Source organism: Leptodactylus fuscus, chromosome 8, assembly GCF_031893055.1.
Source record: "Leptodactylus fuscus isolate aLepFus1 chromosome 8, aLepFus1.hap2, whole genome shotgun sequence".
Taxonomy (NCBI): Eukaryota; Metazoa; Chordata; class Amphibia; order Anura; family Leptodactylidae; genus Leptodactylus; species Leptodactylus fuscus.
In genome coordinates, this window is record NC_134272.1 from 23,799,472 (window position 1) to 23,812,928 (window position 13,457).

Genomic DNA, 13,457 nt, shown 5'->3' on the forward strand with positions numbered 1-13,457 from the left:
GCTTTTACTTTCTCCTCCAGATCGCCAGGGAGATTCCCTTGAGTCAGTTTTGTAACTACTCCACTTGTGCCACTGTTCTGCTAAAAATAACTCGGTATTATCCCGGAGATATCCAGATGCTTCGTTACTTTACTCCTCGTTGGTCATATTTAATGAATATAGTTGAATATAGTTTTACAAACTAGATCATGAGCTTAGGACATATGTACGCCAGTCTAGAAAGAGCGTGAAGTAATAATAATTTTCTTACCTATGTGACAATTGGGGCAGTGGCGTAACTAGGAATGGCGGGGCCCCCCTTTCTGACCGACACCAACGACCTTGACCGACCGACCTCCCGCCGCATTCCTGCGTGCTCTATTATGCCCCATAGTGGCCCCAGTACACAGTATTATGCCCCATAGTGGCCCCTGCACACAGTATTATTGCCCCATAGTGGCCCCTGCACACAGTATTATTGCCCCATAGTGGCTCCTTCATACAGTATTATTGCCCCATAGTGGCCCCTGCACACAGTATTATTGCCCCATTGTGGACAAACATGTACAATTATTATACTCTGGGGTCTTTTCAGACCACAGGGGTAGCGGCTGTCACCGGGCCCCTAATGTCCCGGGCCCAGTGGCAGCCGCTACCCATGCTACCCGGTAGTTACGCCACTGGATTGGGGGTAATATAGCGTCAAAGGTAACGGTTTTCCTGGATTTACACAGGTGTTGGTGGCGATGGGTGCCAAATAAACAGCAGATCAAGAGATGCAATCCAAAACAAGTGGCTTTATTCAGCTTAAACAGGAACAAAAATAATAAACAGCCTAGGCCACAAACAGGGCGCTACCTCTGAACCCTGACTAATCTCTGGAGTTGAGCCCCTTTTTTCTCTCGTATGGGTGTGGTCAGGGTCCTTTTTAACCCTGCTTTTGGTCTCTCTACAGCACCCTCTAGCTTCACACCCTTACACCAGGTACACTCTAGTCTAAGGTATATTTCTTCTACTTGTAAAAAGTACAAGTCAAATCAAAATAGGGCCACATCCAGGCTCGGACTATCCCACAGTTGACCAGATGAATCCCCTGGTGGGCTCCTGAGCCAGATGGGCCCCTGGCATGCCACAGTACACTAATTTTACTTACAACAGCATCTCAACCAGGCTATGTGTCGGTATAATATACGGGGTAGATTATTAACAAAATACCCAGTTTATTTTTATATACTGTAGGCACACTGGATGGCTGGGATGACATCTAGGTATCATGTCAGGCCAACCAGTATCCTTCTTCCCTGAGACCAATCCTCTCAGTCACACTACAGGGGCCTTAGTCACCAATAATAGTAAGGAGGGCCCTAGTCCAAACCTAGAGCTACTTGCAGGACCCCAGGACAGAAACAATCAAGGGTTAGGCAGCAAGTTACTAGTGAATAATACATTTACGTTTGCAACATTTTAGGGATCAACGAATGAGTGTCAAGTAATAATTTCATATATCTAAATACTGCCCCCAGAATTAATTTTACTGGTGGACAAAAGGTACCCCAGTCCAACATGGCCACATCCCTGGAGCTATGTGTACCTCTAATACCTATATCTCATCCCATGGCCAGTATACCATATCAGCACTCCATTCATCGAGGAGAACTTCCTCCCTCCATAATGAAGCTTGGTTTGTGTTACATTGTAGGGTGAGAAGTGACTAAGCACTGATTTTACAATTGACAAGCGGGATTGACAATACCGGTTAGGGGGCGTTTACACTTGCGCCTGTGTCCACTCTCCGGGTCTCCATCCTATTCCCTGGAGAAACGGGACAGGGGACAGATTCCCAACAATATGTTTTAAAACCCATTCATTTGAATGGGTCTTTAAAGCAAACAGCTGGTGTCCATATGCAGCCTCTCTGCGGGGAAACTGTTTTTTTGCACGGACACAAAGTTGGACATGCAGGACTTTGTGTTCATACATAAAAAAAAACAAAAAACTGTTTCCCTGTGGAGAGGCTGCATACGGACCCTGGCGGGTTGCTTTAACAACTGATTCAAATGAATGAGTTTTAAAATTGACCGCTGAGAAGCCGTCCCCTATACAGTTTTCCCGGGAAATAGGATGGAGACCTGGCGCAAATGTGAGCACCCCCTTAGAGATGATATTGTAACACCGCTCCCCCTACTTCATAGAACCCATAATAATGCCATGACCTGCTTCTGTGACAAGTGCACCATCATACTACCAAGAGCACCAGAGTTTGTGATTTATTATAATACCAGTGATTCATTCCAAGTTTGGTAACAAATTGGCATATTAAACTGTATTTTAGAATCTGAAGAATGTGACCAAAAGCCTTTTACATGGGCTGATAAACATCCAAAAAAGTTGTCATTGCCCCCATGTATACATGCCAGTGCTAACAGCTGATGTGCTGCTGACATATATACATGTATGTGGATGGTTTGTCCCCCAAAATTACGATCACTGTGTCATTTAAGTACATTAACCTAGACCCAATTGACATAATATCATCACTGATCAGCACTCCAATGACAGCTGCTCCTATCATACACCTAAGGTTATTAGTACTGTATTTTCCATCTCCGAACCTTCGCTTTTATTGCTTGAACCATTGGGCTGGTCTGTTAGCCACTCACTGAATGCCACTCATACTGTACAATTCATTGTCCTTCCTGCTGTGCTTTCTGTTCCTTTACTTTCCCATTGGGAATAAACGACAGACTCTGCTACAATGAATGGAGATAAACTACTCTGAAGTACAATGCATCAAAAATCCCTCCTAGTAGAAGAGCTTTTGACACTTGAAAAAAGGGGGGATTAAAATGGCCAGATAAAAGTCTGCTGCGGCTTTAGTGATTTGAAAGGGAATCAAATCCTATTTTCGAGGTTGGACTTTGGCTTCCTATAAGAAAAATAATCATAAAAAGTCCAATAAAGGGGATTTTCACCGTGCCACTTTCCAGCTTTAGAACTCCGGTTCACGGGCTTGGCCAGGACATTTGGATTTCAATGCAATTTTCAACCCGTGAAACGCATTGGAAATACAGCGTCAATTGTATGGTTCATAGTCGGTGGAGAATCTTTCAGTCCAAGAATAGTGACTTATTTCTTAAGAGTAGAGGTCTTGGCTCTTTGAACACGTTCTATTCTGTATTAGTAACATAGTCCTTCTATCTATTGACACATGACAGTTCAATATTTTAGATGCCGTCAATCTTTGCTATAAAGAAACTAAGCAATGGGTTTCCAATGTCCAATCTCTTGTTGGGTTCCGCAACTTTCTTATATAAGCTCTCCTGGCATAGTTGTTTATAGGTGCCCATACATTCATAAACAAGTTACACTGTCTAATATGGTAGGACTGGAAAACTAATTTATATGGAATAGAGTATGTCAGCCCCCCTAACAGACAATGCTAGGGTGAGCATGTGGAATATCAACATGCCTGATCCTTTGTATTCATTGGAGGTAAGACAAGACCAGAGGAGTATGGCAGCGGGTACCATTACAAATATACTGCTGAATGAAGCCTGTATGTGTATGGGTGAATTGGGCCCCTATAAAGGTGTATGGGTTTATGTATTATATTTTGCATAGAAATAACAATTCTGGAGAACCTTTTCTTAGTACTCTGCCTTACCCTTCATTCACATCTGCGTTTTGTATTCCTTTCAGGGGGGTTCTCATACAGACTCCCCTGGACGGAGTACCAACACAGATGTGAATGAGGCCTTATTCTGTTATTCCTCCTAGAAATATATTACTAAATTTAGTGGTGACACTATCATACTGTATACGGACACACCCTGTCAACAAGTAGAACAGTAACATATGGTATATTCATACCGTTCCAGGAGGAATAAGAGAGGCACTGCACAATGTCGAGTCCACAGAACATCCATTGTATGACTATATACCTGCAATAAAGAACAGCAGGTGTTCCTAACCTGTTCATGGATACTGTTATACTATCTATGCATTCCTCTAGATAGTTCCCGGTCATTCTTCTTTTCTCCTTTAGACCCGGTTCGCATCAGTGTTCGGGTTTGCAGTAATTTTCTCTCTGCATGTTTCGTGCGGAAACCACACAGACCCCATTATAGTCTATGGGGCCCATGTGGTTTCTTAGGTAACCGCTCTTTAATGCATATAGGTTTCCATTTGGGGGATCCCCAAGTGGACTCCTTGAATGGAAACCCAAAGGCTGATGTGAACTGCGCCTTGATAAACAGCATTTTCCATATACAGTAAATGTATGATCTACTTTTAGATATATAACTCCATTCAATCTAGTCATTTGCGCTTTTTGTGTCTTCTCTAAGGAATGGGGAAGAATGATCACAATTATCTAATTGGTTGCTATGGGAAGGATCTTGCACTGTTATACAGTAACATCTATTACTTATAGAACATTGTGTGTTATCTCAAAGTGACAGTCACCGTGATATAGTATATTGTATTACATGACGATTGTTAAGATCATTAAAAGCGCTAAACATTATTATAAAATATGTTTCCTTTAGGTATTTCAGTGTACAATGCACCTCTCCCTGGAGCCGTAACACAAGGAACCACGTAAGAGCATTTCAATTCACTACATATACTACATATATTATTAATATTCTCTACATACATGTTATACTCTACATTATAGCCGGGGCCCCACGTGGCATATCTCATCTACACATTGCAGGAAAATACGTGCAGCGGAAACGCAGCGTATTCCAAAACGGCAAACCCAATCCTAACTTTATTTCCAGCTGGTGATACATCTGTAAATAATACAGACCTGCTGACAAAACTCATTTCTCACATGATACAAGACATATTTGGGGCAACACGGTGGCTCAGTGGTTAGCACTGTAGCCTTGCATCACTGGAGTCTTGGGTTCGAATCCTGCTAGTAACAACATCTTGCAAGGAGTTTGTGTGTTCTCCCCATGTTTGTATGGATTTCCTCCCATTCTACAAAGATATAATGATAGGATAAAAAAATGTACATTGGGATCCCTATATGGGGCTCACAATCTACATTAAAAAAATGATACAAGACATAATTATTGAGCTCAATCCCCCCCAGACTCAGCTTTCCTGCATTACACAGGAGCCACTCCAGGGAAAAGCAGTGTACAGAGCTTAGCTTCCAATAGAGAAAGTAGGAAAATAATAAATAAGTGCCGGATTTCACACAAAGGAGACTAAATTCATTAATAAATTATATTACAATTTATTAATTACCGGTAATTTAATTATTTATTAATATAAATTATATTACAATGTATTAATTAATTTAATTATTAATTTATTAATATAAATTATATTACAATGTATTAATTAAATTAATTATTACTTTATTAATATAAATTATATTACAAAATGTATTAAAGATAATGTTTGAAAGTTCAGTTTTGCCTTTAGACAAATTTGTACTAATGTATATTAAATAATACACAGACATATTATATATCTATATATATCTATATATATATATATCTATATATATATCTATATATATATATATATATATATATATATATATATATATATATACACTGTATATCTATATATATATATCTATATATATAAATATATACAGTATATATATATATATATATATATTAATTATAATTATTATGTGGGACTTTGAGTTAATTGGGAGGGTGAAATAATTTCTTGTCTGTAATTTAGTGCTTAGCGAAAACCATAACACAAAAAAGAATCCCGTAGCAAAGCCTGCATACAAAAACCTCAGCCGCACACAAAATATATTGCCGTCTTTTATGTAGCTTCGTGCTCCTCTGGGATTCCAGATTTCTAGAAATTCTTCTTTCTGTTAGGGCTTTAATACGTTTCTGGGTATTATGGTCACACTCATAATTTAAAAGCCGTGCCGCAGTAATGCAGAAGATGTATTTACCTGTCTGGTTTTCCAGGCACCATTATTTATCTCTTTAACAACTGTGTAGCAGTCCTCTCTGTGTTTTTATTCATAAGTAATAGCTGAGAAATGAAGGAAACCAAGAAGTGTACAGCTGCCATCTGCTGAGTGCGAGCGCCCACCTCATAGGCTCATCCTTCTCTCTTTACAGGACCACTACCTTGGTGAATACACTAGTGGCACTGTCTATTCTGGTTGGCTACTCCATCACCACGGCAAGTTTTGTCACCTACGTGGTAAAAGAGTACGACAATGGGTCAAAGAGGTTGCAGCACATTGCCGGCATTGGAGAAGTCTGCTACTGGATGACAAATTTCCTTTACGACTTGGTAAATATTTATAGTAATAAGAGAATATGACCAGTGGAGGTGATAAGATGCTCTGGGAAATTTTGCGTTCTACTAGAGACGAGCGAAACGATTCCTCAGAAATTGAGTTTGGTCCAAATTTTGGATTCTGGGGAATATAGACAAATCACTCAAATGGAGGGACTACGTTCAGTCATTGAAAATAGGTCACTGACCTACTTTTAACAACCAAGAGTAAGTCTGCCGATGTGAGATGTAAGCTATACAGCTATCATTGGCTGGTTGGCTCGGTCATGAAGCCACGTCATTGACCTAGTTTTGGTGACCAAGAATAACCTCAAGATCAAAACCATCTCACAGCTGTCCTTAGTTATTTTAGATCAGTCATTGTAAGCAATTCAATGATTGAGAGTTATTAGTTGAACTTTTTTTCTGGAAATGGGCTATAATGTGTTCAAAAAGGTCATCAGGGTAATGAGGGTATTTTTGATTCAGATTGTACAGAATCTGCTGGAACTTGACCCAAAATAAGTATCTGGAGATTTGATCATCTCTCATCCTGACCTGACCATGTTGATGGCCCCATCTTGCACGTTTCAGGACTTTAATGGTGTACTGTTAGAATTGTGGTACATCTTATAAAGTCGATGCCTGGGTTCACATCTGCATTGAACTCCAATGCAAATTCTGCCTAAAACTGGAGTACTTTTCTCTCCATCGGTTTCAATATAGTTTATGGGGTGTCCATGGGTGACCACGTTTTAACCAGATAGGCTCTCCATCTTCTGGGTTCCCATGCAGACCCGAAAGACGGAGAGCCAAACGCTTGTGTGAATCTAGAGTCAAAGGTCTAGTTCACACGGGGCATGGGACCGCGTATTTTGGTCCTGATTTTGATGCGGGAAATGAATGGGCCTAGTCCGGAGGATGCTGTCACGAGGCGGACGCCGGGGCTGAATCAGGCGCAGAATCCATCTGAAAAAAGGGAAGCTCGCTTCTTTTTTCCATGAGCCGGAACATACCGCTCAAGGAAAAAAGGAAGCTAGCGGTCTACATAGACCTCTATTGTGAGGGGGCGGATTCTGAAGTGGATTCGGCATCAGAATCCGTCCCCTCTTTCCCTGTATGAACGAGCCCAAAGAGCTATTTTGGCATCATGATGAACTAAACCAGGGGTGCTCACACTTTTTCAGCATGTGAACTACTTTATAAACTGACCAAGGGATAAGATCTACTACCCACATCTTGTGGGCGGGGCCTGTGGGCGGGGCGGAGCGTGAGAGCATGGGGACAGCTCTCCGGTGTCTGCTTGTTCACAGCGCAGGCTGAGAATCATCTCTGGACACTGGCAAGCCGGGGCCTTGCACTCTTTCTTGGCCCCGCCTGCAAGTGTCCGGAGATGACTCTCAGCCTGCGCTGTGAACAAGCAGCACCCCGGCTCCCTCCATTACTAAGAGCGGGGAGCGCGTCATCCCCCGGAGCTGCTGCTGCCCGGCCTGCAAGTGCTTGTTCACAGCGCAGGCCGAGAGTCATCTCCGGACACTTGCAGGCGGGGCCACCGCAGCCCTGACTGCGAACGAGTGCAAGGCCCCGGCTTGCCAGTGTCCAGAGATAATTCTCAGCCTGCGCTGTGAACAAGCAGGCACCAGGGATCCCTGGCTGCATCCCACGATCGACCCATACGTCCTTCGCGATCGACCGGTAGATCGCGATCGACGTATTGGGCACCCCTGAACTAAACAATACTTGCCAAGACTGCCTGTTGTATTTCTAGTATACATAGTTATATAGATTTACAATATTGAATTTTTATACTAGTTTCCTATTCGTGCCCCTATTTACTCCGCTGACTATACAAGCTATTTATATTAGTTTTATATTTCTGCCTCAATCGACCTGATAAGTGAAAGGCCTGCAGTCTTGCCCAGTGCCCATAGTGTAATGCTTCAAAAATAGATATGAATATTTATTAGAAATCATCTACCTACCAGACAGCTGCCTTAAGCCCTTGTTTAGGAAAGTAAAGCTGCATCCAGCGCGAAGTCAAATGTCTCCAGTCATGCAACTCCATCTGTGATACTGTAGCGACATTACTTGTCTCTTACACCTCATTAACCCTAATAGGCCCAGTCACAGCCAGAACTCCACGACTGACCTTGGCGTTGTCAGAGACAGGGTATCTCACTAAGAAGATCAGCGAAGGACAGGTCCTTGTCATTTGTCATGTGTTTGTCACTACACTTTATAAACCGGAGGCTGCAAACTGCTGACTGAGCATTTTACAGACACAAAAATAAAAATGAGGAACAGAAGCAGTTCAGGCTTAGCCGTGTGTATGGGCATCAATTTTGGGAGCTGTAGGGTGTAGGCGATAAAAGGCAAAAGATTTCAGAAAGCTATACACATGGTATATACAGAATCTATGCAATAAGTATACATTGTGTAAATTTGGATACAATCTAAGTTCTATTGGTCATAGGTCGGAAGGATTACTATGTCTCCTTCTTCTAGCTTTCTGGAAAACAAATCATTGACTGATAGGAAGCTACCTTCCAAAAGGTGGCACTAGAGAAAGTTTTCATTTTTCTACTGTATATCTAATTACATGTTTCCTTGTTTTGGCTTGACGCTATTTTCCAGAAGTCAAGCACTGATCTATAGGAAGCTCCCTTCCAAAACGGGAAACTAGGGAAAGTTTTGCTCTTTGCATATTCTTTTCCCAGAATCCTTAGCGGGCTATGTACGGTATAGGTCCCGTAGACCAAAAGATGGCCTACAAAGAGACAATGTAGAACCCTTCTGACCCAGGCTAATACAGGTCACATTTGTTACATGATTGACTCGTGGTCCACCAAAATTCCATAGCCCTGAGTCTAATAGAGGGACTAAATTCATTGGTTCAGTAACATCTTATTTTTGCTCCAAACTTCTAGCAATGCAATGACATATCAATGTATATATGTAACTAACAATGTCTGTATTTTCTTACTCAGGCAATCTACTTTATACCGGTTGCACTTTCCATTGCAATGATAGCAGCCTTTAAGCTACCGGCATTCTATAATTTTCCCAACCTAGGAGCAGTGTCCCTACTATTTATATTGTTTGGGTGAGTAGAGTGTCTTCTGGAGAGCAGATACTATGTCTTTCATCCCCAGAGTTGAAGGCCTATAATCTTCTTTTCTATCTTGTAGTTACGCAACCTTCTCATGGATGTACTTGATAGCAGGAGCTTTCAAGAACCCTGGAATGGCTTTCATTTCCTATGTCTGTATCAACTTGTTCATAGGCATCAATACCATCATCTCTTCTTCTGTGGTTTATATGCTCCTTCAACAGACGAGCACCACTGACAAGGATTACCAGGTATTACTCCATGTTACAAAATACAGATGATATTTAAAGGGATTCTACCATTAAAATTCAATTATTTCTCGTTGACACATCGGAATAGCCTTAAGAAAGGCTATTCTTCTCCTACCTTTAGATGTCTTCTCCGCACCGCCGTATGGTATAAGTCCCAGTTTTTGTTGGGATGCAAATGAGTTCTCTCGCAGCACTGGGGGCACACCCTAGCGCGCAAACAGCACTGGGGCGTCCCCAATGCTGCGAGAGAACTCTCCAGCGCCGCGTCCATCTTCTTCAGTAATTGGCATCTACACGTGTCTTCTTCCGGCGTGGGTGGTCAAACTTCTTGGCTTCGGGCCTAGGGCAGAGCCGACTGTGCATGCCCACAGGCCACAAGAAAATGGCCACTTACTTACTGTGTAAGTGGCCATTTTTCTTGTGGGCGCGGGCATGCACAGTTGGCTCTGCCCGAGGCCTAGAAGTTTGACCGCCCGTGCCAAAAGAAGATGCATGAAGAGGCCGTTCCTGAAGAAGATGTAGGCGGCGCTGGAGAGTTCTCTCGCAGCATTGGGGACGCCCCTAGTGCTGTTTGAACGTGGCGGACCGCCCCCAGTGCTGTGAGAGAACTCATTTGCATACCTATGAAAACCGGGATTTATACCGAACAGCGGCGCGGAGAAGACACCTAAAGGTTGGAGAACAATAGAATTTCTTAAGGCTATTCCAATTTTAATGGTAGAATCCCTTTAAACGAGTCTTGATATTATTTTTTATCTTAACACCCATGCACAGCATCTTTGACACTATGTCTTTTTGTTTACAGAGCCTCAATAACACCTACAGCATCATCACAAATGTTTTTAAGATCTTCCCTCAGTTCTGCTTTGGGTATGGGTTGATCACACTGTCACAACAACAAACTATAAAAGATCAATTACAGATCTATGGAAATTCCGATCCTGTAGATATTTTTGGAATGGATATTTTGGGCTATATGTATGTAGCTATGGTTGTCCAGGGGACATTCTGCTTTATACTACGGTTACTGATAAATGATGGGATCATCTACAGTGTAAAGTAAGTGAATTTCGTGAATACTCCACTTATTGACAAAAATTATAATGATTTTTGTAGAGACTTTAGTACACTTTTTGACTTTACTACAGTGATGTCAACAATACTTAATATAGGAGCAAGGTACCCTGATGAGGTAAGGGGCATTAACACTTGCGCCCCTGTCTTCCACCCGTGATACCGCCAAAATTGCAGGAAACACAGACTGGGGACGGCTTGGGTTGTGGTGTCCGGGTGCAGCCTCTCCGCCGTGAAACCGTTTTTTTGCACAGATACAACGTCCTGCATGTCTGACTTTGTGCAAAAAAGTGGTTCCATGGCAAAGAATATTATGTTTTAAGATTTGAGGGGTTGACATAATTTTATAGGCAGCACAAGTGCCAATTTGAGGGAGTAGACTGGAGGACTGAAAATGAGTCCAAAAAATTTGTTAGAGGTTCCCGTGTTCTATAGACAATCATTTTTGGCTGGGAAACATTCACAGGATTAAAAGGGAAAGCAAGTCAAAACCAAAAAGTTGGCTATTTGGTTCATATGCCCTAGCGTTGAGATGTTGTTCTTTTAATACACCAGGACATTCTTTAAGAAGAGGATCCTGAAGAAGAGCTATTTTACAATAAAGGACCCTGAAGAGGATGAAGATGTAACAGCAGAAAGAGACCGGGTTGAGTCTGGCAATGCCAATGGAGATCTATTGCTTGTGCAAGGTCTCACTAAAGTTTTCCATCAGGTCCACAGAAATATGACTGCTGTAAACAACATGACCCTGGGTATTCCACCTGGAGAGGTAAATAGCCGCTTTCTATGTAGTCATTTACAATATGTCTGTAGATATTTCAGAGACACTTAGAAAAGTAGACAAGGCGGTCTTTAATTGGACCAGATCCATCAAAGTGTCTGTTGCTGTTTGATAAATTCGGCCTATTGTTGGCCTGTCTGGTCTAACATTACACCACTTATACACCCTTTTCCTATAAGGTCACGCCCCGTTCTCCATAGGACATGCCTTTCTTTCCATACTAGGTGCAAAAGTGTCCAAAACACTTGACAAATGCGGCCATAATAATGTCCCACACCGAATACCGATCATATGGTTATCTCCTATGAACATCCGTGAACCTAGTACCTAACAACTACAAGATATTCCTTAGAAATCTATTGTTCCTTACTAATGTATCCTAATAAATATCATACTCCTTAGTGTTTTGGACTTCTTGGTGTGAATGGCGCTGGCAAGACAACAACATTCAAAATGCTGACAGGAGACACATCTCCATCAAGTGGAAACATCCAAATCAGAAATCATTTTGGGTACGTAGAATATTTTCCAGTATACCAGTGATCTCCTATATGTTTTTTTGGTGATTTTGCAGAATAATATATCCCAGCTTACCTATTTCTTTGTATCTATTGTGCAGGAGCTTGGTGAATGTTTTAGGGTTCAACAAAGACTGGTCTTCCTTTGGGTATTGTCCACAAGAGGATGCACTGGATGAACTGATGACGGGAGAAGAGCATTTGTATTACTATGCCAGAATACATGGAATTCCAGAAAGGAGGATCAAACATGTAAGCAAACGGGATTTTTATAAAATAAATACTGCTACTAAAATGCAAGTACAAAATTGACCCAATTTTGACTGGTATTTCAATTAAAACTCAGCTATTCCCATCTATATGCTATCTGGCTGTAAGACAACTGGCTGCAGCAAGATTGTCAAGCCCCTCTTAGGGGGAGTTCACACAGAGTTACGTGCCGCGTGATGTGGCACGTAGACGCCGCGGGACCCTTTGCGGGCCGTACACGCTCCCATTGATTTCAATGGGAGCGGGGATCGTATGCGCCGCGCTAGTTTGCGGCCGTGCATTTATTCACGGCCGCAAACTAGCACGGCGCATACGATCCCCGCTCCCATTGAAATCAATGGGAGCGTGTACGGCCCGCAAAGGGTCCCGCGGCGTCTACGTGCCACATCACGCGGCACGTAACCCCGTGTTAACTCCCCCTTACTTAGCTGGAACCTATCTATTGGTCAGTCTTTAGGCAAAGAGGCCTCAAACTGATATCTAGTAATGGTATGGCCCCCCAGTAGGAAGGCCATCCAGAATCTACTTGTCCTGGGATAATCTACGATGGATAATGGGATTGTCTAACCCAAACAAGGTCTACTTGCATTTACATTTGCATTTTGTGTCTGTTGTCACAGGTAGTCAACCTGCTACTTCACAAACTACAGCTTGTACAATACAAAGACAGAATAACTGTGAATTACAGCTGTGGGACCAGGAGGAAACTCTCTACGGCTCTTGCTCTTATCGGAAAGCCATCCATTCTTCTTCTGGTAAATACTACCCCTGATTTATTTCACTGATTTGTGAAGATTTTTGTACAATTACAACTACAGGTGGCTTAAAGGGACCTTTCTGGTGAATACAATAATACAAAGTAAAGGGGTCTTAAAGGGGTTTTTGCAAGATCTATGTATGGTGACCTATTCTTAGGCTAGAGCAATATTATATCAGTGGGGACTGCAATATTTGGGTGAACAATGCAAGCACATCACTGAATACCAATTAAGCACCATACATTGAGTAGGGACTGTGTTTAGTATTGCAGCTCAACCCCATTCACTTGTATAGGACTGAGCGTTAAACAGGCCATGTGACAAACGAATGTGGAGCAGACACTTCACGTAGCTGATCCTTATGTATCCTGGGTTTTGCGTCCTAAATAATCAGTTATTGATGATCTATCTTTAGGTTCCTGAAAAACTACTTTAGGCTAA

At 42.1% G+C, this 13,457-nt stretch overlaps 1 protein-coding gene across 1 annotated transcript in view; it reads left to right on the forward strand.

Annotated features, from left to right (window-relative positions):
- The window catches only part of ABCA12 (ATP binding cassette subfamily A member 12), a gene marked incomplete at its 5' end in the record, with an annotated part of 74,885 nt that overhangs the window by 45,247 nt on the left and 16,181 nt on the right, over positions 1-13,457 (forward strand). The window contains 9 exons of the mRNA XM_075285395.1: positions 4,527-4,578; positions 6,093-6,270; positions 9,243-9,358; positions 9,444-9,615; positions 10,421-10,674; positions 11,245-11,458; positions 11,873-11,982; positions 12,090-12,240; positions 12,879-13,013. Of these exons, the coding sequence (XP_075141496.1) occupies positions 4,527-4,578; positions 6,093-6,270; positions 9,243-9,358; positions 9,444-9,615; positions 10,421-10,674; positions 11,245-11,458; positions 11,873-11,982; positions 12,090-12,240; positions 12,879-13,013 (1,382 nt within the window). The remainder of the gene's footprint in view (positions 1-4,526; positions 4,579-6,092; positions 6,271-9,242; positions 9,359-9,443; positions 9,616-10,420; positions 10,675-11,244; positions 11,459-11,872; positions 11,983-12,089; positions 12,241-12,878; positions 13,014-13,457) is intronic.